Source organism: Arvicanthis niloticus, chromosome 10, assembly GCF_011762505.2.
Source record: "Arvicanthis niloticus isolate mArvNil1 chromosome 10, mArvNil1.pat.X, whole genome shotgun sequence".
Classification (NCBI taxonomy): Eukaryota; Metazoa; Chordata; class Mammalia; order Rodentia; family Muridae; genus Arvicanthis; species Arvicanthis niloticus.
This window is the reverse complement of record NC_047667.1, coordinates 17,334,020-17,359,984: the sequence shown is the minus strand read 5'-3', so window position 1 is coordinate 17,359,984 and position 25,965 is coordinate 17,334,020. Positions and strand designations below refer to the sequence as shown.

General features: G+C 39.3%; 1 protein-coding gene across 8 annotated transcripts in view; it reads left to right on the top strand.

The window, feature by feature from the left end:
* The window catches only part of Zranb3 (zinc finger RANBP2-type containing 3), a 145,302-nt gene that overhangs the window by 34,299 nt on the left and 85,038 nt on the right, over positions 1 to 25,965 (top strand). For 7 of the 8 annotated variants that reach the window (XM_034513700.2, XM_076941087.1, XM_076941086.1 and 4 more), the window contains one exon: positions 10,185 to 10,203. The exons of the other annotated variant lie outside the window; for it this stretch is intronic. In XM_034513700.2, the coding sequence (XP_034369591.1) occupies positions 10,185 to 10,203 (19 nt within the window). The remainder of the gene's footprint in view (positions 1 to 10,184; positions 10,204 to 25,965) is intronic. 8 annotated transcript variants of the gene reach the window in all.

Sequence of the window (25,965 nt, the reverse complement as noted above, 5' to 3'; positions counted from 1 at the left end):
CCAAGCATATTTATACCACCACAGTTATCAGTGAGGAGAAATGTTATACATCTGTAACAACCAAATAACAGGACCAGTGAGGTTGCTTAGCACTTGCGACCAAGTGTAAGGGACCTGATGTCAATCCCTAGGATCTACATGCTGGAAGAAGAGCTCTGACGCCTGCAAGCTATCCTCTGACCTCTACTCGTATGACATACATGCAAACAAACAAATACATACACACACAAAAAAATAAATAAATAAATGTAATTTTTTTTTTTGAGACAGTCTCACTATGTATTTTTGGCTGTCCTGGAACTCACTGTGATCAGGCTGGGTTCAAACTCACTGATTTCTGCCAGCTTCTGCCTTTCAAGTGCTGGGGTTAAAGGGTTATACCACAATTCCCAGCAACTTTTTTTTAAAAAGAAAACTAAACATCAACAACAAAATTATGTCTAAATTACATTGATCAGTAGACATATTTTTCCCTGTATTATGGTTCTTTTGCAGAAGCATAATCAATACATATACATCCAAATTGTTATGTAGAACAATGTTTTGTATAGTTCTGGAGGCTTCAAATTTCTGTGAGCTAATGCCAGCAGACTTCAGACCTGGGAAAACTGGTATTGAAACTCAGTTCAAGGCCAGAGGCCTAAAAACCAGTATAGATGCTGTCCACTCACATTACTCAAGGTGGATTTTGTTACTCGTATGCTGATAGAAATACTGAGGTCTTGTAAAATACCCTCACAGATACAGCGAGAAAATAGTGTTTACCTGCTAGTCAAGTTGACAAAACATTCTCATAATTTCTCCTTAAATTCTATAATAATTGGATATTCTTTTTTTTAAAGAATGTTCTGAGATTACTATATTGTTATTTTGTAAGAAAAGTAAGCCTTTTCCTGATCTTTATTCTTTTGTGGGGGTGGGAGGACAGAGTCTCACTGTGTAGCCTTGGCTGGCCTGGAACTCACTCTGTAGGTCATGCTGACCACAAACTCAAGGAGATCCACGTATTTCTGCCTCCCAGGTGCTGGGATTAAAGGCATGTGTCTCCGTGCTTGCTAGTTTTCTTTTTGAGGCAAGTTCTCCAATAGACCTCAGTTGAATTTCCTGTACTCCAAGTTGTCATCCTCACGGCTCAGCCTCTGGTATGCTTGAATTGCATGTTTGTGGCAAGCTTAGTTTTTCCTGATTCAAGTTTTAACTCAAGTTTGCCATGTGGGGCTGGTGAGATGGCTCAGTGGTTAAGAGCACTGACTGCTCTTCCAGAGGTCATGAGTTCAAATCCCAGCAACCACATGGTGGCTCACAACCATCCATAATGAGATCTGATGCCCTCATATGGGTGTCTGAAGACAGCTACAGTGTACTTACACAAAAAAAAAAAAAAAAAAAAAAAAAAGTTTGCCATGTGAACACAATGCACCCCGACATAAGTGAATAGCTCTGTGGAGTTTTCACAGAGGGAACACTTGAATGTAACCACCTGGGTTTTGGATGCAGGAATATATTTGCCTAAAGCCAAGAAATCCAGCGGGAGATCTCCTCACTGCTACCTCCTTTCCCAACTACAAAATTAGACTGCTTTTCATTTCAGAATGTTTTCTAAGCAAAATTGCATTGTGTTGTATTGTTTGCTTTCCCCTAAAAATCACACCACGTGACTGATTTCTACGAACTTTATCCTGTCACGTTGTGTAACTGCAGAAGAGTGCTGATTCTCAGTGCTGTCCGAGACTCTGTTGGAAGAATGGCCACAGTTTACGCACCCTACTCCCTCAGTGTTGCTGAGCCTAAGATAGTTTTCTCTTGTCTTATTTTGTTTTTGGTGAACAGCACCACCAGGAACATTAGTGTTCATTTTGTTAGTGCAATTGTTTCCATCTTAAGTTTCAGATCTTAAGAGCTATTTCCAAGGCAAACAGACATTAAGTAATGCTGAATGGGGCTGTAGAGATGGTTCAGTGGTTAAGACTTCCAGAGGTCCGGAGTTCTGTTTCTATTGTCCATTTTAAGTGCCTCATAGCCGGGCGGTGGTGGTGCACGCCTTTAATCCCAGCACTTGGGAGGCAGAGACAGGCGGATTTCTGAGTTCGGGGCCAGCCTGGTCTACAGAGTGAGTTCCAGGACAGCCAGGACTACACAGAGAAACCCTGTCTCGAAAAACCAAAAAAAAAAAAAAAAAAAAAAGTGCCTCATAACTCCCTGTAACTTCAGCTCCAAAGGATCTGATGCCCTCCTTTGGACTCTGCCGACACCTCATTCATGTGCACCAACCCTCACTCAGTCACATACTTATGTGTACAGTTTTAAAACCTTAAATAAGAAGGACATAGGGGTGTATTCCTTTAATCCATCTTAAAGTAAGTGAATGATAAAGAAGAACCAACCTCTCTGTTTGTAAGCATTCCTTGTGTTGAGAGGACCTAACCCACTCCATTTTAGAACATGCAACATCTTAGGCCTTAAGCTTCAGTTTCCCAAAGAAGCAGCCAAGTCTTGAAAAAAATCCACAATGAACCATCAATCAGGAAAGGCCCTGACATCTAGCTGAGAGAGATAGCCAGCTCAAGGACTGAGACAGTTCCGGTATTTCTCTAAGGCTTGACCAAAAATGGTAAAACTAATATAGCAACCAACTAAAACTACTACTGTAACTGCGGCTTACCTAGCCAATCATATTAAAAGTGACTTGATCATCCCTAAAATTCCCCTTGCTGTACCTAAAGGGAGCCTGCAAGCTCATCTGGTCATTGCCATTTTGTATGCTGACCCCTGCATGCTGGTTGTTTCTGCAGAATAAACGTTCTTTGCTTTTGTATACTAGTGAGTCTGTGGTCTTCCTTCAACGACTCTTGGACCCTTACAATGTGACTTTCAGGATTTCCTATGTTTGTCTTTATCTTTCTGAAAGCCTCATATTTTGGCATTTTAACATGTCCTTGTTATTTTAAAAAAATAATTTTTTGCTGTTACAATATAGATAATTGATTCTCTTTGTGTTACATTTCTCGTTAGTATGATAAAATACCCAACAGAAGCACTTAAAGATGGGAGGGATTGTTTTGGTTCACAGTTTGAGGACAGTGACCAGGAAGGAAAGACATGGTGACAGGACCATGAGGCTAGTCACATTGTATCCAAATCAGAAAGCTTGGTGACCCTGTTATGCTCTGAGAGGCTCTTGATCTGTAATAACACTACCTCATCCTTATTATAGCCTTTCAACTATATGGAAGTTAAAGTTACTTTGTCTGTATTAATGAAGCAATTATACTGTTGTACGTTGTTTTTATTTACTTCTGTAATTTGCATAGGCTTGATCAAGCATACCTGAGTTACTTTTGATTTCAAACTATTTTTACATTTTTGAGGTAAGTAGGGGCATGCTCATCAGGGGATACTTGATGGAGTTGGTTCTCTCTTTCCACAATGTAGGCCCTGGACCTCTAACTCAGGTCGACTGGCTTGGTAGCAAGTACCTTTAACCACTGAGATATCTCACTGGCCTAATAATTTTATGTAAATATATTTTTATTTTTAACTTTATAATATTAAAATAAATGTTATTGTCTAATTAGGCTATGAGAATTCTCTACAAATTGTTACAGGAATAGTAAAACTTTTTTTTTTACTTAATGTTTTATAAACAAGAGTAAATAATTATGTAAAAGCTAATATAAACTATTGACTCGGAGTTTTTTTTTTTTTCTCTAAAAGATGTATCTGTTTCATGTGTATGAGTGCTTTGCAGGCATATGTATATGAATGCCTCGTGTTTATCTGGTGCCTGCAGAGATGAGAAGAGTGTGTGGGATCTCCTAAAACTGCAGTTATAGGTGATTGTGGGCTACCATATGGGTTCTGAGAACTCTTGCAGAGGACCCACTGAGCCATCTCTCCAGCCCATCAGTGAGGACTTTTGTATATTCTCTAAACAGGAGAGATCCGGTGTTTTCCTCCAGCTGTCTAGTGGATACAAGGCTAGTTCCTGTTTTGTTCTCTATTGGTAAAAGCTTTGTGGCAATTTTATGCTAATGGGAGTCAGACTAATAAGGCATAATATTTTCATGGTATTACCAAGCATTAGTCTAGTTTAATATTTTTTAAGCTAACAAATTGGAAAGGCAATTCTTTTAAAAAAATTAGGTTTCCAGAACACAGAGAAGATTTATTTGTATTATCCTGTGTCTTCATTATTTACTTAGAAACTGTCAGAAACTTTTTCTTTCCTGTACATGACTGATATTAATGGCAAAAAAAGTTCTAAGTGAACAAAACCACTAGAGTCTACTTAACTTGCTTTCCAAGGTCTTAGCTGGGAGCCATTAAAGTTGTTTCAGCTCTTCCCCTTCTTTGGGATTTCGTGCCCTGCCTTCCCTGTGCTGCTGAGGCTGATGGATGGGGCATGTCAGGACAAGCAGATTAGAAGGATGAGATGATGAGCCTTCTGTTCTAGTTTTATTTCTGTTGTGATAACATACACTGACCAAAAGCAACCTCCTGGAGAGAGGTTTGTTTGTTTGTTTGTTTGTTTGTGGATACAATTACAGGTTACTGCCCAACATTGGGGGAATATTTTTGAATGCTTAGTCATCAAAGAATGGCAGTCCTTGAGAAAAAATAGGAGGTGTGGCCTTGTAGGAGAAAATGTGTCATTGGGGGTAGGCATTGAGGTTTCAAAAGGCCCAGTGTCTCTCTTCCTGCCACCTGTGGATCCTGATATAGAACTCTGAGCTACCATTTTAGTGCTCCACCAGCATGCCACCGTGATAATGGACTCTCTGAAACTGTAAGCAAGCCCCAGTTAAATGCTGTGTTTTATAAGAATGGCCATAGTCTTGGTGTCTCTTCACAACAATAGGACACTGACAGTTGAGCGATTGTAGGAGGTGGCACAACACTTAGCACTCAGTGGTCCTCAGGACTAACCAAGAGCAGGACTCTGAAGAGTGAGCTACAGAACAGGTTGCCAGTGAGAGTAAATGCAGAAGTGATAGGTCTGGATGGCGGGAATTGTGAATACCCCAAAGACAGAATGAGTTCCCTCCCAGACATGTTCGTCATGTCTGAGCATGAGCTACTTCTATAATGGAGGCAGAGTGGTATCTGAGCCATGTCAGACAATCTGGTCAGGCAGACTGGTCAATCTGAAGATAGAGAAGCTTGACAGGGGGAGGTAGGTTTTTATATAGACTCAGGTGAGTCTTGTGAAAGGACAGCCAACACTGAGAAAGGTTCTCAAGTTAGGGCTTGTCCTGTATCTCCTCACTCCCTCCTCTATCTGCCTGACTTTGCAGCCAAACAAGGAGTGAGTAGAGGGAAATTTGTGGTCATTCCCAGCCATCTGTGCCTTTTCCTTTTGATTATGTGTAAGTGTATGCATCCTGGGTACCATTCTTACAGAAACCAAAGAAGATGTCAGATCCACTGGAGCTGGAATTGCAAATAGTTGTGGAAGGGCTTGGCTTGAGTGCTGGAAACCAAGCCCATCCTCTGCAGGAGCAGTGTGCACTCTTGTGCTTGTTTTGTTATTATTTTGTCTTGTTTGAGACCTGGTCTCACTGTGTAGCTCTGTTTAGCCTGCAACTCTCTGTCTCTGCCTCCTGGGTACTAGGATTTACAGGTACATTTTATCAAGGGTTTTTCAGTTTGTTCCTACTGCTGCCACTAAAATCACTGCTGTTATTTTCTTGCTGCTGCTGCAGGCTTTGGTCACTGTTGCAAAGGGTGGGGGGTGGGGTGCTCTTACCCTTGTCAATAACATTTTAATTTTCATCAGTCATTTTCCCCAATGTTGACTCCTTTTCGTTATTCAGGATTCCTAATGTTCTGTTGATACTGCTTTTTAATTTTCTAAACATTTTCTTTATTGTCTCTTTCAGTGTTGCTCAGGTTAGTCCTAAATCTCTGGGCTCAAGTGACCTCCTGGTTAAGTATCTTCTACTGTATTTTAATTCTTTTCTCTGTACCTAAATTCCTTTCTGACTACAGCTTTTTCCCCTAAAGCTGTTGGTTCCTTTTCCACTGTCTGCTGTCTCCTTAGCCACTTTTGAATGATTCATGTAAGGATTCTGTTAATGAGCATGACAGCCTTTTTCCGCTCTCCTTCTATGCAGCATCCTTGAGGTATTTGACCTTGCAAACACATTTTGTCTATGGTAAATGACTTTGAACCAAGATCTTTGATCTTTGTTCTCTTTTTTTTAACCTTTCTTTCTTTCTTTCTTTCTTTCTTTCTTTCTTTCTTCCTTCCTTCCTTCCTTCATTCCTTCTTCCTTCCTTCCTTCTTTTCTTCTTTCTTTCTTTCTTTCCTTTCTTCCTTCTTTCTTTTCTTCTTTCTTTTTTCTTCTTTCTTTGTTTCTTTGTTCCTCCCTCCCTCCCTTCCTTCCTTCCTTCCTTTCTTTTTTCTGAGTTTCTAACAAGCATGTTTCCTAAGGTTCTGGCTAAGAACCAGGCTCCTTCTCTTCCCCTGGTTTTATAAACTCCACTTGAGAATCCTAGCCATTTCTGCCTCCCTGTTACCTTCACATGTAGTGACTTTCTCATTTATTTCATTGTCTTGAACTGGTTCATATATCTGCCTGTCAGATGTCACATTCATAAAGTTAATAAGAAGTAAAGGAAACTTACAAGGCCCAGGAAGTAAATAAAACCCAGAAATACTTAGAGGATTCACAGTGTTCCTTCCCACGAGGCTAGACAAGAAGTGACAATACCTGGAAAGAGAAGACCCTTAACCAGCACAAATGCTCCAAATGCAGGAAATTACCACATGCAACTTTCATGCAGATGTTAATCACTTCTGGTCTGAGTTTGGAGGGCAGACATTGAGATCTCCCAGTTCTTTTTTCTTAGGAAAAAAATGTCTATACATGGTAAGGTAGGTGTCACAGATGTTCATGCAAATGGGAGCAGGCTGTTGAGTCAGGGAAAGGCATATGCTCAAAAGTACTGTGCTGTGGTGTGGATGAACCTTTACAAGTCATTTAAGTCGTACCTGCCTTCTTCTGTGTTTGTCTATGTCTCTCATTTCTAGTGCATTCTCTGTTACTTGGAGTCCAGGTGGGGAAGGGTTCCCAGTCATTCTTTCTGCTGGGTTTTTTCATATGTTAATCTTCTAAAACAGAAAAACATGTATGCAACTGTGCATACCTATAGAGGTAGGAAGAAGGCATGGGATCCCTTTGAGTGGGAGTTACAGGTATCTGTAAGCTGCCTGATGTGCTGTGATCCAACTTAGATCCTCATCATAGAGCATCAAGTGCTCTCACATTAATCTTGCTGCTGCTCTCTTTAGTCTCTACTCTTCTGCCACTCTGATGGACTTGAATCACATCAATGGAGAACTCAGTCTCCATGGAAAGAATAATGTCTGTCTCTGGGTTGACAAATGATGAGAAATAGAAAAAACCTGACTGCTCTTTGCACTCCCTGCAGTCATGACCAGAACATGATGGGGTGCTGCAGTGTGCCATTACAAGTGGGGTCCGTGTCCATTCACTTCCCAGCAGGATTTGTGGCAGACTAGCTTTGCTATCACAGGTACACTGAGGCAGGGAGTAGAGTTGGTGAGTAATTACTCATCTGGTGAAAAGGGTAAGGGAACACACACACACACACACACACACACACACACACGTATTTGGTAGACGAAGCAAGCTTCTACAAGCTCCAGCAACTCCACATATGCACATACATATACACATTATGTATATATACATATGTACACAAACCCACACTTAATGAATGGAGCAAAGCTCCAACCAATGTTACATATATAATATATACATCTATATCATATACACACATAGACATGTATACTTACAGATGTTTGATGGCTGGAGCAAAGCTCCAGTGAGCAAGCTCCAACAATTTTATCTTTTTGTCTACAGTTTACATATCTTAATAAAATCTTACAAATGGTATAAAAATCACAATGTGTTTACATTCTATTTTTCTTTCAGTGAATGACTACAGTGAGTATTCATAGAAAACAACATGTTCCTCAATGCCCTCACATGATAAAATGTTTTATCTATTATGGATAAAAAAAAAACCCCAACAAATTATTTCCAAGAACCCATAGATTCATAACTAAGCAACTTGTTATGTAAACATTTATATAAAAAACAGTCGTTTCTACTTTGAATTCTCAGGGTGCACATCTATTTACTAACAATTTTTTATTAAATCATATCAGGAAGCTGAGGGCCAAAGTGGGCACGAGAAATTAATCATCACCTTGATCGTCAGCCCAGCTTTAGCAAGAGTCACATCAGCCAATGCTAATTGAACTGCCATTATTTTTGTACCCTGACCTTAAAAACATCCTTTGCTCAATAATCAAGTATGCGTTTCTAAATTGTTCCCCAAGATTTTCAACATCAGAGCCACTAAATACATCTTAACCTAACCTTACTAACAATCTACATCTCCAAATTCTAAGGGTGGTTGCTAACAATCTACATTTCTTAAGTTCTTTCCAAGGTTAGTGATAGAATCATTAATCTGCTACAGCAGCAATACTTGACAAAGATAAAGCTCTGTTGTTGTGAGTGCCAGTGATGCTGCCTACTGAGGGGCTGGGCACCTCCTTAGAGTTTCCATACAACTCATAGAGGAGGATGGATAGGAAGACCTCAAGGACAGCATTGCAGAACAGTGCACATAACAGCATGAAGTCCTCAGGACATGAAGTCCTTGAGGCTCCGTCCCTCCGAGGCACACCCATCATGACTGTGCTGACCAGTGGGCATAAATCCATGAGTTCTAAAACGGCTCCCTGTTTCTCTCACACAGCCCCAACAGGCATTGCTACTCAGAAGTTTCATGATACCTGAAATTTCTTGGGTAAAAACAGATCCACAGGGTTTGGATGGCAGCAGATATTGCTTGTTTAGTACTTCAGCCCAGAATGATGAGTTAATCCTTAGAGGAAACGATACTGAACTTGTTTTGAGTTCAGCTGCTTTTACTCAGCAAGCCACAGCAGCTAAAAAACAAGGATGTCAGAAAAAAATTGGATGTTATCTATGTTTCTGAAAAAGAAGCAGTGCAGCAGGCTGATGAGTGCAACCTCATTTACCAACCTGCAACCACGAGGCCTCGAGGATCGCACACACCAACCTTGCTGTTCTAGTGGTGTGTAATAATAAAGTATCTTCTTGAAAAATAGTTACTCTCTTGTGGTTTGAAAATCATGCTTTTTAGAGGTGCATGTAATTACAATATGCTTTATCTATCTGATAGTTTTATGCATGTGCCTCCCCCTTCACTTTTCTTCTAGTTGTAAGGCCTTCCAGGTGCAGTTGGCTAGGTCCCGCCCCCTATATTTCTCTAGTGGCCATAAAGACCTCTCCCAGCCCCTCGAGGCCCTCAGATGACTAGGCCCCATCATTCTCTATTATTTCTTACCCTATTTTAAATAGAATTATTATTTTAAGGCATGTATTTTTTTTCCTTCTGGTCACTGTACATAAGGAAAAAACTCACTATCTCTTTAAAGCAGCAATAGTTAAACAATAGACTCTGAATAAGTAATATATACCTCAAGTGATATCGTTAATTAACTCCAGGTGGATTTCATTTTCTTATTTGGGACAAGTGCACTTACCTGTGTGTGTACTTGGTAGAGGTTGGAGATTGATTGGTATTCCTGTATGGCACTCTACCTTATTTTTCGAGACAGGGTCTCTCACTGAACCCAGAGCTCACCATTTTGGTTATCCTGGCTAGCCAGTGAGCCCCAAAATCCACCTGTCTCTACTTGTTCTACTATGCCCAGGGGCTCACTTACAATCCTAGCATAGAAATGTTCACACTGTTCTTTAGCTCAGCATTCTTCTCATGTGTAGGAACAGCCAGGCTTACAGTTAAGGACAGAGGTGGAAGCCATTCTTCACAGTCTCATGGCTTTCTGCTTGGTCCTCAAGGGTCTTTGCAGCTCCCTCCATGGTGAGCAGTAGCTTGTCTGAAGCAGTGACCCTCCCACATGGACATGTGTTGTGGGCAACTGTAGAGTTGTATGACGTCGTCACTCTCCAGTGTTTTCATTCACGTTTAGCGGCCTCTCTGGCTCAATCCTTTAGCATCTGTGACGTGTCCGTGGTGAGTTACTTAATCAGAACTCTGAATATGCTTTGCTTTGATGATTATAAAGTTAATTTTGTTTTGTTTTTTTTCCCCAGGTGTATGGTGGCTGATGAAGTAAGTACCTTAGAGCCTTTCCTAAAAATATACAACCAGCATTTACTGTCTTCTGTCTTCTCTATTGACTTATCTGTGTCTGCTTTTTCATGTCATCATATACCTATTTAGTGGAGGAAACCAAAAGTAAATCTACTGTATAATATTCATTTTCTCCTAAAAACTTTGTGTGCAGAACATATAAATGTATGTATGTGTGTATATATATATTTTTTTTTCAAAAAACAAACCAGTTTTGTTCACATAAAATACAAAAATTAACATTATCTTTGATCTTCACAAGGAAGTCCCTAGTATACTTTTGAACCTTGGCTATATTAGTAACTTTTCATTGCTGTGATAAAGTGTCATGACCTGAAGCAATTTAAAGGAGATAAGGAAAGGAGAGAAGGTTTATTTGGGCTTACAGTTTCAAAGAGGTGGAGTCCATCATGCCCAGCAAGACAGTAGTAAGTGGTAGCAAGGTTCAGTGGCAGGAGCAAAAAGCTGGTTGGTTGAGTACATTTCGTCTGCACACAGAAGACAGATAACAGGAAGTGAGGCCAGGCTATACAACCTCAAAACTGGTCCTAGCAACACTCCTTTCCAAACAGCAGCACCAATTAATTGTTCAAAAATATGAGCCTATGAGACACTTTCTCACTCAAGGCACCAGATTACCTTCTCTTTGATGGCATTGATTTGAACAAGACAAATATTCGGGCAGCTTCTTAACCACCAATTAACTTTGACAATCTCTGAGGTTTTCATTCAACACTAGCCAGTTTTCAGAATTTATTCTGAACTCTTAACCTGCAAGTCTTTTTCTAATGAGTTGTTTTGTTCTTCTTTATAATTTTATAGCACTCTCTATATGTTTACTAATACACACACTCATACAAAATATATCTCTGTCTGTCTGTCTCTCTCTGTCTTTCTCCCTGTCTCCCTTTCCCTGTCTCTGTCTCTCTGTCTCTCTCCCTCTCTCTCTGTCTCTTTCCCACTCTCTCTCTGTCTCTCTCTCTGTGTATGTGTGTGTGTGTGTGTCTATGTGTGTATGTGCACACGTGCGTACATGTGTATGTGTGTCCTGGCTATTGAACATGAGTACTTATGTATGCTCGGCAGTGCTCTACCACTCACCAACATCCCCAGCCCTGGAATAATGAATTTAAAGAAGCCATTTACTAATTTTACAACTTTTTTTTAAAGAATACCTCCCTTTTAATCCATCATAATTACTCCTTTCTTTTCTGTAGCCTCTTGAAAACAAATCTTTGTGTTGTTGGTGCATGTGTGTGATATCCATGAATAGGCATGGTCACATCTGTTTGATATCCATGAATAGGCATGGTCACATGTGTTTGGTGCATGTGTACATACATGTCCATACATTCGCTTGTAGGCAGAGGTTGAAATCGAGTATATTCTTAGATTGCTCTCAACTTTATTTACAGGTACAGGGTCTCTTTCTAAACCTAGAGCTCATAGATTCAGCCGCACCAGCTGGTCAGCTTGCCTTGGGGATTCCTAATCTGCCCCCAGAATGCTGGGGTTCCAGGCAAGGCTGCCCAGTGTCTACCCAGCTTGTTTATAGTTTCTATGGAGCTGAACTCAGATCCTCATGCTTGTACTTCGAGCACTTTAGTCTCTGAGACATCTTCTCAACTTCTTGAAGAACAATTCTTTTCAATTTGTTTGGCTTTACAGGATTTGTGATATTAAATCCTAGCTAATAATACTAATTAACTAATAATACTAATTAGAGAAAAAATCCTCACCTTTACACATAGGTTTTTTTTTAATCAAAGCTTATAGAAATGTATATCTAAAATCATACCTTTGAGTCACTAGTACTCTCTATAGTGGTGAGTAGAAATGCTATTTTTTAAATACCATATTAATGTAATTAAAAGTTCTGAAGTAAGACTGGTAGTGGTAGTGTACACCTTTAATCCCAACACTTGGGAGGCAGAGGCAGATGGATCTTTAGGTTTGAGGCCAGCCTGGTCTACAGAGTGACTTCCAGGACAGCCAGAGCGGCACTCTTGTTAATTATAAGAGCTCTGGTTTGACCCTGCTTCTGCTCTTTTGGTCATACTCCAGGTGACATGGGAGTTACAGAAGAAAGGGCAGCTGCTTTTTGATGGGTAAAGAGCCTCTTGGTAATGAGAATGACTCATCAGTAGCTGCAAGCCTTAGAGCAGTTTCAGGTCTGTGGCTGAACCTTCTGGAAGATTCCTGGGATGTTGAGGACTTAGCTGTCCTGTGACCTTGCTGTTCTAGCGGCAGCAGAGGGTATAACTGGCACCACTCCACAGCTTTGCCCTCTCTTCCTACCTTGTTCTAACACCTGAGTCCCTGCAGCACCATCTAATCCAGCTACTGTGTATGACTGCCAGTGACTACAAGTTAAAGTGATGACTGGAGTTGGTTTTAAGTCAGCTTAGTTATACAGTCATTGTGTGTTTCAGTTACATTTTAGAACTCTATTTTCAGTAAGCAACAAAGCCACAATATTTCAAAAAATAGCTATAAACTCAGATTAAACTTTCTTTTTCCCATCTCTTAGATCAGTGCAATAGAATGTTGGCTCAGAGACTGTACATTAAATATAAAGCAACACTTATACACTTTTTAATGTGACAGTTTTTTTTATTTTAAATTTTTAAACATTTACACAATATATTTAACTTCTCCATCCAACTTCCCTATGGCCCCACCCTCCACCAGAACATGTCAACAGTTATAAACTTCTATTACATAAATAATGACATTTGAACATCAATTGGTACTTGACATAATCTAGTATTTATGCTGTTTTTAATTATTTTTGAAACATTATTTGAAAACTTATTATTTGAGATTTGTTTTAAAAAATTGTTCACAAAATTATATTTTAAACATTAAAATCTTTGGTGTTAACACAAAACATGTAATGGTGGTACATAGTAAAAATAGTAAATTAATGTGTGTTCTACCTTATTTTCAAGTATTTAAAGGTATTGTTGATTCTAGAAAGTTATTATTTAGAGAATTTTTATAAAACTTTTGTTTAAGGAGGCAGAATGCATAGTCTGGATTTCTATGACTAGCCTATTATTGTGTCATAAGGGAAAATGTTAATAGATCGGCCTAATTAACTTTAATTGTCAAACTTGAAACAGCCTAAAGTCACTTGAGACTGGAATCTCAATTGAGTAATTGCTCAGGTCAGATGGATTAGCCTGTGTTAGATTGTTGTACTTATTAATTGATGCAGGAAGGCCCAGTCCACTTTGAATGGCACCATTCCCTGGGCAGGTAGCTTGGGCTGTGTAAGACAGCTAGCTAAGCTCTAATGAGTTACGAGCATCCTCGTCAGCAGCTTTCCCGTGGTTTCTGCAGTACTTCCTGGGCTATGAGTAAGTTCCTTGGCCAGAGTTAACTCACTTTGTGCAATAGCAACCATGCCTGCCTTCAGATTCATGCTTTGCGTTCCCGCCTTGACTTTCTCAATGATGCTTGGTGACCTGGAAATGCAAGGTGTTATAAACCCTTCCCTCCTCTCAGTGCTATGGTCATGGTGTTCGTTCGTCACAGCAACAGAGAAGAGACTAGAACACAAGCATTCTGCCTTCTCTCGACTGACGATTCTATCATGAACTCATGACAGTATCTTTTCAGATGTTTAAAATCTTAAATTAAAAAATTATGTGTATTATATTGTATGTGTCTGTGTGGGTGTGTGTTCATGAGTGGAGGTGCCTGTAGAGACCAGAGAATGTTGGGTTGCTGGGGCTAGATATCCCTGTTGTGAACCCTGGGAACAGAATGTTTTTTCTTTCCTATTAAGGTAGCACCGTTAATTACTATTTTGCATCATAGCCCCACCACCAATGAGTGCTTTGATTTTGCTGTTATTACTTTAAAAAACAAAAAAAAACAAAAAAAAAACAAAAAAAAAAACTAACAGAGAGGGGGGGATAGTATATCAAATAAAGAGAAGGAAACCATTTGCTAACATAGAGGAGGTTCTTGGTTTGATTTATCTCATGGGTAATTTGGACATGTTGGTGGGTAAGCATTTCTAAACATAGTTACTGTTCCCGACTCTTTTCTGTCATGGTTTTCTGGAAGAGGAAGTTAGAGAAGAGAGTCTATGGGAGATGTTCGTTGCTGCTTTAAGCTCATGGATGTGAGTGTGTCTGAAGGCAGAAGTCACGTTTGGAAAGTAGTCTCTCTGCAGACAGAAGCCTGTAGGTATCTGAAGATACCAAGGGACGCCATTGGAAGTGGTTTCTGCTCAAAAGGCATTAAATTTGAGATGATTGTGTGTTTTATTGACTATCTCTTTATTAGGGTTTTAATGGTGTTTTCTCTATGGTCAGACTTAGGTAATGCTCAGGAAGAAAATTGTCACTTTCTTCACAGCTTATTAAGGGTGCATACTTACCAGCTGTGTGGGCACACACTTGTAATCCAGCCCTCTCCTGGTTGAGGCAGGAGGGTCTTGAATTCAGTGTAAGCCTGGTCTATATGGGTTTCAGTGCAGCCTGAGTAGTTCTATAGTGAGACCTTTCTCAGTGCATTCTGTCAACGAGATAAAGCGTCGCTACACTGGATACTCAGAATGGGGGCAACGTTTGTCAGGTTTCTTCACTGTAAAGTCGTGCTCCCTGCCCCTTTCCACATTATGGCTTTTTTTTTTTTTTTAAAAAATCTAAATATGCATACCTCACACTGTAGGAATGAGGCTTAATGTTCTAATTCCTTTTAGGCAAATAGGTAAGCTATTTGGAATTTATACATTTATTCATCCTTTTAAATATTTGTGTCAATAAAGATTCATGCACATTCACTTTATAGTATGAGTTTTAATCCATTGCTCTTCTGTTTATCTTGTTGCCCTGGTTTTACCAGCCACTGGCCACTAGAGACTTCACTTCTTGAGTTCCTTTGACATATCCAACTCACTGAGAAGTCTTTTGATTTTTTAAAACTATTTTATTTTGAAGTTATTTGTATGTGTATGCATCTGTGTGGGTGTGTGCATCTGAATGATGGGGCTGCAAAGGCCAACGGTAGGCACTGGGTCCCTGGGAGCTGGAGTTAGATATGTAGTTCTTTTTCTCTCTATGCTTACAGGTACCATTCATTTCCAAATTACACAGAGCAGCACTCTAGTCTTCTGAAATGCCAATCGATTGTATTGTTTCAGACTTTTGAAAAAATTTATGTTTATGAATGTTTTGCCTGCAAACATGTCTTTGCACTGTGTGCCTGGAGTCCATAAAGGCTAGAAGAGGACATTGCATCTTCTGAACAAAGTGTATTCTGCAGACCATTCTGGTATCTTATGACCTCCTTAATTATTTTTTAAATATATGTGCACATTCAGATTTATTTTTTTTGAACTATTACATTTTCAGCAGTGGACTTTGGCCAATGCTTAATTCCCTTCATTACAATATGACACTATAGCTTCAGAGTTCTATACAGTCCCCTTGTCTCTTCCTCAAGTCCCATTACACAAACCCATCAGCAATAGGATTAATGAGTATATAATTTTCCTTTTTTGAACCGTCATATAAATAGAGTCAAATAGAGCTTTTTCAGACTGGTTTTACTCTCATGTGTTTAAGAGCTGTACTAGTTACTTCTTATGGCTATACCAAAATACCTGAGTGAAGCCACTTAAGAAACGAGTGTGTCACTTAGCTCACAGCTTGAGAGTACATTTCCTTATGGTGGGGACGGCATGGCTGCAGCAGCGTGAAACAGCTGCCCACATTACTGCAGAAACAAGGGGGCAGAGAGTGATGCATATAACGCTTAGCACACTCTCCCGTTTCATTCAGTGCAGGACCCCAGAGCATAGAATGGCATGGCCTATAGTCAGAGTTACTTCACGTAACCTAACCTTGAAAACCCTTCACAGTCGTACACAGAAGTCAGATTCTTAGGTTACTCTCTGCACTTTCAAGTTGGTGAGCAATATTAACAATCCTAAGATTCCTTCACAACTTTTTGTTTGTTTCACTATGTCTTTTTGAAACAGAGACTCACCATGTAACATTGACTGTCCTGGAACTTGATATGTGGACCAGGCTGGTCTCAGATTCTCAGAGATCCACCTGCCTCTGCCTCCAGAGTGTTGGGATTAAAAGTGCATGCCATTGCACCCAGATTCTCCACACCGTTTTGTTTTGTTTTAGCTTGGCTGCTCCTCATCCTCCTCCTCCTCCTCTTCCTCCTCCTCCTCTTCTTCTTCTTCTTTGTCACTAAGTACTATTTATTCTATAATGTAGATATACAACAATTGTTTTTTAAATTTTTCATTTTAATTTTTAAATCGTGTGTGTATGTGTCTTTGTGTGTGTGTGTGTGTGTGTGTGTGTGTGTGTGTGTGTGTTTTGGCAATGTACAGATGAGTGCATTGCCTGTGGAGTCCAGAAGATAATGTCAGATTCCCTGGAACTGGAATTATAGGACGTTGTGAGTCACTAGCAAACGTAAGTCCTCTGGGAAACCACTGTGCACTCTTGACAACAGAGCTATCTCTGCTGTCTCCCACAATTTCTTTATTTACCCAAGAGAAGCAACATCTTGGTAATGGTCTTATCAGCATCATGGGTGTCTAAGTCTTATACCCACTCCTCTGCAGATTTTCCGCTGGGCATCAGTTTTTGTATTAGTTGAATGGAAATCAAGGAGTATTAATGCTTTATTGCATGGTGTATCAGTTCTCTGTCTTCTAAAGTGGTGTACTACAGAATGGGTAGGTTTTAAACACATATGTCACCGTTCTGTAGGTTAGAAGTCGGAAGTCAATGTCAGAGGACTGTAGCTGTAACGGGGTAAATGTACAGCCTGAGATGGGGGTCAGAGGGCTAGGGCTGTAGTTTGACGGATGCAAACCTAAGATAAGTATCAGCCTAGCTGTTCTTTGTTTGTTTTTCTTTTTCTGTTTTTTTAAAGATTTATTTATTTTATTTACATGAGTACACTGTAGCTGTCTTCAGAAACACCAGAAGAGGGCATTGGATCCCATTACAGATGGTTGTGAGCCACCGTGTGGTTACTGAGAATTGAACGAAGGACCTCTGTAAGAGCAGTCAGTGCTCTTAGCTGCTGAGCCATCTCTCCAGCCTCTGTCTGTTTGTTTTTGAATACAGGGTTTCTCTGTATTGATGGCTGTCCTGGAATTCACTCTGTAGACCAGGCTGGCCTCAAACTCAGAGGTCCTCCTGTCTCTGCCTCCCAAGTACTGGGATTAAAGACACGCACCTCCACCACCCAACCTGGCTTTTATTTTGAGAGCTCCCATAGGGCTGGAGAGATGGCTCAGTGGTTAAGAGCACTGACTGCTCTTCCAGAGGTCCTGAGTTCAATTCCAGCACCCACATGGTGGCTCACAACCATTTGTAATGGGATCTGATGCCCTCTTCTGGTGTGTCTGAAGAGAGTAACACTGTACTTACATACATCAGAGAGAGAGAGAGAGAGAGAGAGAGAGAGAGAGAGAGAGAGAGAGAGAGAGAGAGAGAAAGAGAGAGAGATCCCAGAAATAACCTGTCCATAAAGGCTTGGTGTCTCATATTTCTTGGCTTGTAGATGTTGTCATTTCATTTTTTATTTCTACCAACATGAAGTGTTCTCTCTATGGGTCTATGTGTCTTCTCTTACGAGGACACTAATCATTTAGAATTAAGGATTCACCTCTAGGATGAAGTGGGTTTTTTTTTTTTTTTTTTTTTTTTGAGGCTGAAGGCTGAGTCTGGTTTATTTTTTCCCAATTTGCTTTTAAACCATTTTAATTACATGCAAGTATTTAGATCAGTTCTAGGTTGAGGAACCAGCAATACAATAGATGCAAATAGTCAAGGAACAAACAAAACAATAAACAAAGTCCCATGATCACCCTCATGATCTCTGTTTCTAAGGGCTGAATGACGTGGTCTTAACAATTTACTGTACAGTTGTATTAAAAGCCAGCTCATATCCTGCAGTTCTGAAGGTTAGGTCTTCTTGACTGTATCTGTTGACTGGGAGGACCCAGTTCATCTCACAACCCTAGTCAAAATGTTAGAACAGCCATTTAATATTTTTTACAATAATCGTTTTGTAATTTTTCCATGTGATTTTGCTTCTTTCATCACTGTACATTGAGTATATTAACTTTTTTTAATTACTCAGGGTCATGAATAAGCTACTGACATATGTGAGAGGTCTTATTTGATCTCTTTGACTGCTTTAGGCTCAATATTTGTTTCTTATTCTTCAGTTCTGTTTTCTTCCCAGTCCTAGTGAGTGATACAATGACTCTCATCTGTCACTGTTATTCATCCTGAACTCATTAATGATAAGCAGTGTTAGAACAGATATGGAAAGAAGTCCTGTCTGTTAAGTATTCTTGTCACTGTTGAATACATGTTTGAGGTCTCAATTTTTTTTTTTTTTTGATTTTTCAAGATAGGGTTTCTCTGTGTAGCCCTGGCTGTCCTGGAACTCACTCTGTAGACCAGGCTGGCCTCGAACTCAGAAATCCACCTGCCTCTCCCTCCCAAGTGCTGGGATTAAAGGCGTGCGCCACCACCGCCCAGCTTGAGGTCTCCATTTTATAGTGTGTTTTGTTTTGTGTTATTTTCTGATAGGGATTCCCTATGTAGCCCTGCCCCTCCTATACCTCACTGGTGGGGCCTCAAACTCACAGAGATCCTCCTCCCAAGTGCTGGCATGAAAGGCATGTGTCATGGATATATTTTAGTTTAATTCATAATATATCATTAATCAGAGCTTGACTTCGTTATCTTACGTTTTCACTTTAGCATTGACTCCTAGCACTTATTGCTTTTTTATCCCAATAGTTTCAGAACTTTTAAATTTTTACTAGTTTATGAGATAGTATGAATTTAATGTGTTTGGTTTTTTTGTTTGTTTGTTTTAATTTTCTGAGATTAGGTTCTTATGTATTCCATGCTTGTCTCCCTCCCTCCCTTTCCTCCCCCCTCTAGTCCTTTTTGTGTCCTTCTTTTCTCTTTTTTTGTGTTTTGGAGACAGGGTCTCACCTTGTAGATCACACTGTCCTGGAACACAGCATATAGTCAGACTGGCTGAAAGCTCCAGAGTGTTACGACTCGAGGCATGAATCCATATACACTATTACTGATTTGTTTTGTAATTCTAATACTTTCCCGTGACTATTATTTTGTCTCTTAACCCAACTTGAAATTTATTTTGTTTAAGAATGACTTTCTTAGCTAAGACTTTTTTGAAGTTCAGATGTGTTTATTACCTGTGTCCTATTCAAGTAGTTCCATAAAAACCAGAGTCATTTTTTTTATTGACATGGGTAATATTTTATAAATGAGTACTTTGGCTAGCTTGGAAATAATTTCATAGTTAAAGAAAATACATAATGACCTTATAATTTTGATATATCTTGTTTTCTAGCTTAAATTTGAATTAATTCAGTAATAATTGATAGAGTATGCACTTTTGGGCCGATTTTGCACTTAGAGTCATTTAGATAGTTTCAAACTATTATTAAAATCCTACTAAAGAAAAAAAGGAGAAAGAAAAGGTTATACAATAACCTATTAAGTTAATATTGGGGAAATACTGTGGTATTCCTCCCAAAGAAAAACATCAGAAACCAAATAGATTCAAGATTCATGATGTCTCTGCATTACAGGAGAAATTGCCTATTACTGTGTCTAGCACAGATGCATTTGTTCCTTTGCTGTGATAAAATACCTTGACAAAAAGCAATTTAGGGGAGAAAGGTGTTTATTTCAGCTACAAATCCAGATTATAGTACATCATAACGAGTGGCAGGAGCTGGAAGTGCGGCGGTGGTGGGGAAATCAATACATATGTTCTTTTACTTGTGTGTGTTCTGGTATTATACAGTTTAGGATCTCTACCCAGGGAATGGTGCCCCATCCTGCTGTGGGCTGGCTCCTCCCATGTCAGTGGCCAATGAAGACAGCCCCCTTCAGGCATGCCACAGACCAACCTGATCTAAACCTGATCTACTTTGATATGGAATGGTTTGAGGCAAAAATAAAATCTTCGCCAATTTGAAATTTAACTTAAGGAGTATTTAAAAGGCATTAATGGTTTTCTCTTCCTTTTCTCTAGGTGTCCAGTTTTTGTTTGTTTCTCCTATGCAGCCTACGTCATTTAAATGACAACTATTATTGTTTGTAATACTTTATAACCTTGTCTTAGAATGCTGAGGCTGATCTGACAGCCTGGTCTTGACATTCTTGTTTCAGTTGCTAGCCTTGGGGTTTTGGCTCTCTTTACACGCCAGCACTTTATAATTATTCTGCGCCCACTGGGGCTTCCTTCTAGTCAGTTACGACAGTTCACACCTGCTGAGGACATCCTCAAGTAGCATTATTTTTTTCCCTTAGTGCCTGCCTCTTTCGTCTTTCTGGGTTTAAAAACTATATATATTTTTTTTGATAATTTCATACAGGTATATACAATGTATTCTGATCACATTCTTGTGATCCACCTGCCACATGCCTCTGATGACACCTCCCAGATAACCCACCCGACATGTTCCCTTTGAAACAGGGTCTCCCGTGTAGCTCAGTCTGTCTTCCAGTTGGCTATATAGACAGAGGTGAGCCTTCTGGGTGCTGGATTACCAGTACGCATCACCTTACCCAGTTTATACAGTGCTGGGGATGGAGCCCAGGGCCTCTTGCATCTAGACAAGCATTCTGTCAACTAAACTACATCCCTAATCTTCTTTCTCATGTAACCATTTGAGCACATCATTTTTTACTTTTTTTGTTTGTTTGTTTTTGGGAGACAGGATCTCACTGTTTATAACAGACTGGCCTCAAGCTCACAGAGATCTGTCTGCCTCTGCCTCCCAAGTACTGAGATTAAAGGTGTGTGCCACTACACCCTGATAATTCTTACTTTTTTTCAATCATTTTTCTGTAATTAAAAACAAAAGCTTTACTTAATTGTATTTGTCTGTCAGGGTATGTACGTTTGTGTGCAAGTCTCCATGGAGGCCAGAAAATATCAGCTCACACACTCAGCTATCTCTCTAGCCCATCAACACTTGTTCTTTAACCTCCTTTTTCCCTTTGGTGGTGCTGGTGGGGGTAGTGATGTGTGTCTCATCTTTTAAAAGGTCTAGGTTCTGAGTATGCATAGTGAATCTTTTGACAGTTCTTAATCAAAAACTTCAAAATGTTACCAACGGAGATTTCCAGCTTGTTTGGGGTTCTAAACTGATTGTTGTGTATCAACACAGTAATTAACAGAGTCCACGTACTTGTTAAGCCAGAGGCGTGCTAACAGCCTTGAAAACATGACTTTCTAAATGTTTGATTAACTTGCCTTTGCTTAATTTGTATTTGATTTTTTTTTTTGAAAGCAAAAATAACTTTCAATTTTATGTTCTTCATTCCACCATATCTTAGTTAGGGTTTCCATTGATGTGAAGATACACAGTGACTATGGCAACTCTTACAAAGGACAGCATTTCAGAGAGGTTCAGTCCATTTTCATTATGGTGAGAATCATGGCATTGTGCAGGCAGGCGTGGCACCAGAGTAGCTGAGAGTTCTCCATCTTCATCAAAAGGAAGCCAGGAACAGACTGTCTTCCGGGCAGCTAGGAGGAAGGTCTCATTGCCTAGCTCCACAGTGACACACTTCCTCTAACAAGGCCACACCTCCTATTAGTGCCATTTCCCATGGCCCAAGCATATTCAAACCACCACACACCATAGTTGTATGTGTCACTATATATAATCACAAAATATTATTTTAAAAGATTGATCTGAATTGTTTTTAAAGATTTATTTATTTATTATATATGAATACACTATATCTGTCTTCAGACACATCAGAAGGGAGCACTGGATCCCATTTTAGATGGTTGTGAGCTGCCGTGTGATTGCTGGGAATTAAACTCAGGACCTCTGGAACAGCAGTTAATGCTCTTCACCACTGAGCCATCTCTCCAGCCCGAATGATCTGAATTTTAACATGACATTCTTTATTCTTAATTCTGATGTTATTAATTACAGTTAATTACAATTAATTACAATGTTACCACATCAAAAACACTGTCACATATCATACTGTGATTATTATTGCACATCTGATCCTTCGTAAAATCTCTACCTCCACTGGTTTACAGTTGTTAATCCAATGCAGGTTTTTAATGTTCTCTTTGTTTTCTGGTCTTTAATCATTATTGATCCCCAAAATTCAGCCTCAGACTTCCTTTAGGGTCCTTAGTTTTCATAAGGATACATACTTCTTCCTCATATAAAGAGATTATCTTTTTAGTAATAGTTGATAATTTAGGAGTTTTTTTTTTTTTTAATCTTAGGAATTAAAATTAAATTTTGTGGGTTTCCTGTTCAACATTTAAAGATTGTCATCTGGGTACTGGAGAGGTGGCCTAGCCGTTAAGACCACAAATCCTCCTTTTCTAGAAGACCGATGTTGGTTCCCAGCACAGGCATCAGGTGGCTCAGAACCACCTGTATCTCTAGTTCTGGTTGATCTGGTGCCTTCTCGTGGCCTCTGAAGGTACTTCCATGCTGTGGCAGACACATACAGACACATAAGTAAATCTTAAGAACGTTAACATTATCGTGACAGTCTTCCTTTTCTTTACTAATGTAATGCATTGTAGTAAAGGATTTTCTCGCTTTGAACAGTTCTTGAGCTAGAACTCTTGGTCAGGCTTTTTTTTTTTTTTTTTTTTTTTTTTTTTTTTTTTTTAAATGTTTCACTGAATTCTGTATCCTAATAATCTACTCAGAAAATTTTTTACCAATGCTTACATACAGACTTCTCTATCTTTTGAGATACTTTTCTTGTCTTAGTATTAATATTACACTGACTTTTAAAATATTTTTTAAAGCATTTGGCAACGTTTTCTCTGATGAGCATCTGGAACAGCTTAGTGTCCTTTTGTCTTGGCTGCTCCTAGTAAAAGGGCACCCTTGTCCTTCCTCTACGGACAGCTCGTGGTCTCCTAAAGCTGTGTCTTTGTGCTTCCTATTCATGCCTTAAGTGACTTCACAGTTACAGAAGGACTGAGAGACACCAATAGTTCTGTCTCTCTGTCTCTTCTCTGTGTCTCTCTGTCTCTGTCTCTCTCTCTCTCTCTCTCTCTCTATCTCTCTAATAACTTTTACCCATCTTGTGCTACACCCTACTGCTGCTCTCCTATGAGACACGAACATACAATATAAACACAAAATTCTAAGAACAGGGGTTCTCACATATACCACCTAAAACTCTCAATAGGAAAGAAAATTGCAACTTAGTGCTAAAAAGGTAAACTTAGAAGGACACAGTTCTACTAAACAGATGCTCCTAAAAATAATAAATAATAAAAAGTAGACTTTAAGTCTACTTTTTCTTATGTGGTTTTCCTTAATTTAAATCTCTTAAGATTTCAAACCTGCTGCCTTAAAGTAGCTTCCCTAGGGATCGTCTTCCAGGACAAATAGGACATCCAGCTTAAAAATAACCTCTCTCCCACATTTTCACACTAAAAAGGTACTGACTGCTTTTAGCTCTAAAACTTGAAAATTTTCCAAATTCAAAAGGTTCTTAGTAGCTGGCATTGCTGATATTTAAAAATTGCTATAAAAAAGCAGTCACAGTATAAAAAAATGGAACTAAAATTCTCTACTGAGATCATTGTTGTTTAATTGCTTTTTTATTTTAATAGGAAGCTTAAAATTATTTTTTTTAATTAAATAATTTACTAAGTTCAAAGCATTGATTAACGGGCAGTGGTGGTGCATGTCTTTAATCCCAGCACTTGGGAGGCAGAGGCAGGTGGATTTCTGAGTTCGAGGACAGCCAGGGCTACACAGAGAAACCCTGTCTCGAAAAACCAAAAATAAATAAATAAATAAATTAATTAATTAATTAAATTACTGTTAAAGTTTATATATTCTATTAATTCTTATGTAGACATCTGTATTGTCATTAGGTCAGCTTTGATTCTTAATAGTGATTCAGTTAGTCTTAAGTATGAAGAAACACTGGAAGGTTCTACTCTGGTTGTGTTTGCAACCCACTTTGGAGGGTTGAAATTTGGTTACAGCTGAGGGTTCTGAGATACCTATTAAGTGTAGTTATTTTCATTTACCAAATTTATGTGGTATGTTATTTCTGTAAGTCAATGCTATGCTGTTTTAAATTCTCAATATACTGATTTCTACCTACATGATTTAAACTTTTGTATCTGATAATAAGAATGAAACATTGTCATACACAGTCATCATCCTGTTAGCAAATTTTTTTTCTAGAACAAGTTTTCCTGGTCCTAGGGATCGGACTGGCTTTGCAATCCAGGCCAGCTTTGAAATTATAAGGTAGACCAAAATGATTTCAAATCCAGAACCTTTCTGCTTCAGTCTGCACTAGTACATGTAGGCTGAGATTTTTCAAAACCAACTGTAATAACGGTTCTTAAACACTTTAATCTCCCGTCTACCCCACCACCCACCAGAGGTAGTGGGAAGCAAAGGTTAATAGGCAAAGGGGAATGTGGACCTGTTTAGAAATAGTTCTCTGGAGTAAATCCAGTCAGTCTGCGTTGTCAGGATATTAGCAAGTCAGTTCACACGAATCAGCAGCAGTAGCTGGATCCACTCACAAACACCATTCATGAATCAGCAATGGCTGGATCCACTCACAAGCACAATTCGTGAATCAGCAATGGCTGGATCCACTCACAAACACCATTCATGAATCAGCAATGCCTGGATCCACTCACAAACACCATTCATGAATCAGCAATGGCTGGATCCACTCACAAACACCATTCATGAATCAGCAATGGCAGTTCAATCCAGAGGAAACTGCAAGGGTCTGCCAATTGGACTGAGTCAGCTGAAGCGGCAAGAAGCCTCTGGAATATCACTTGAAGTTCTTTGGTGTGTCTCTCTCTATGAAGTCAAGACAAACAATCAGCAAAGAAGGCAAGGCGAAGCAATACCACAGCATTGTCAGTAAAGACCAGCAAAAATTGGCAAGGCAAATCAGTACCACATAGCGTCGTCCATTGTCTGCTAGGTTGTACTTATACCCTTTCCCAACATCACATGGTCTCTGAATCAACTGCTCCAGCAAATCATCACATGCCCCTTTTCCAGGCAAGTTACAGAAAAACACCACATGTCGGTTCTCAGCAAAACATCCTCTCATGTGTCTGCTTCAACAAAATATCCTCTCATAAAACAGTTTCCGGAAAAACATCACATGGCATAACTAAGGCTCCAAAGAAACCAGAAATTTCCACTTCAACTACACCTGCTACCTCAAATTTATCCTTAAAAGGTTAGATCAAAACATCTTGATCTGCAACTGGATCTCCCCTCAGTATTAAAAGCAGTTAGCCGCTGTCCATCTCACATTGGCTGCTTGAAGTTGAATGGTAGTCATACTCTCCTGTTGGACTTTAAACCTTTGTGCCACCCACTTAGAACTGCAACATACCTTCTGCATTTCTGCTTTATCTGCTCCAGGTTGCTTGTCTTCCCTTAAAGCATTCCTTCAGTCATGCCAGCAAATAATAACTGTTGCAGTGACAACATTCTAGATCACGAATGCCACTTCCTAAATTCTATTCACTATAGTCTTTTTCTTTTAAAAAAAATTTTTTTTAAGCAGATCACAGTCATTATCTCAATATTGAAGATTGGTTGTTATAAATGTAGCTGTAATTGAATTATTCTCCTTGGTTTTCTTGTTCTTTTTGTTTAGGTGGGTTGTTTGTTTGTTTGTTTGT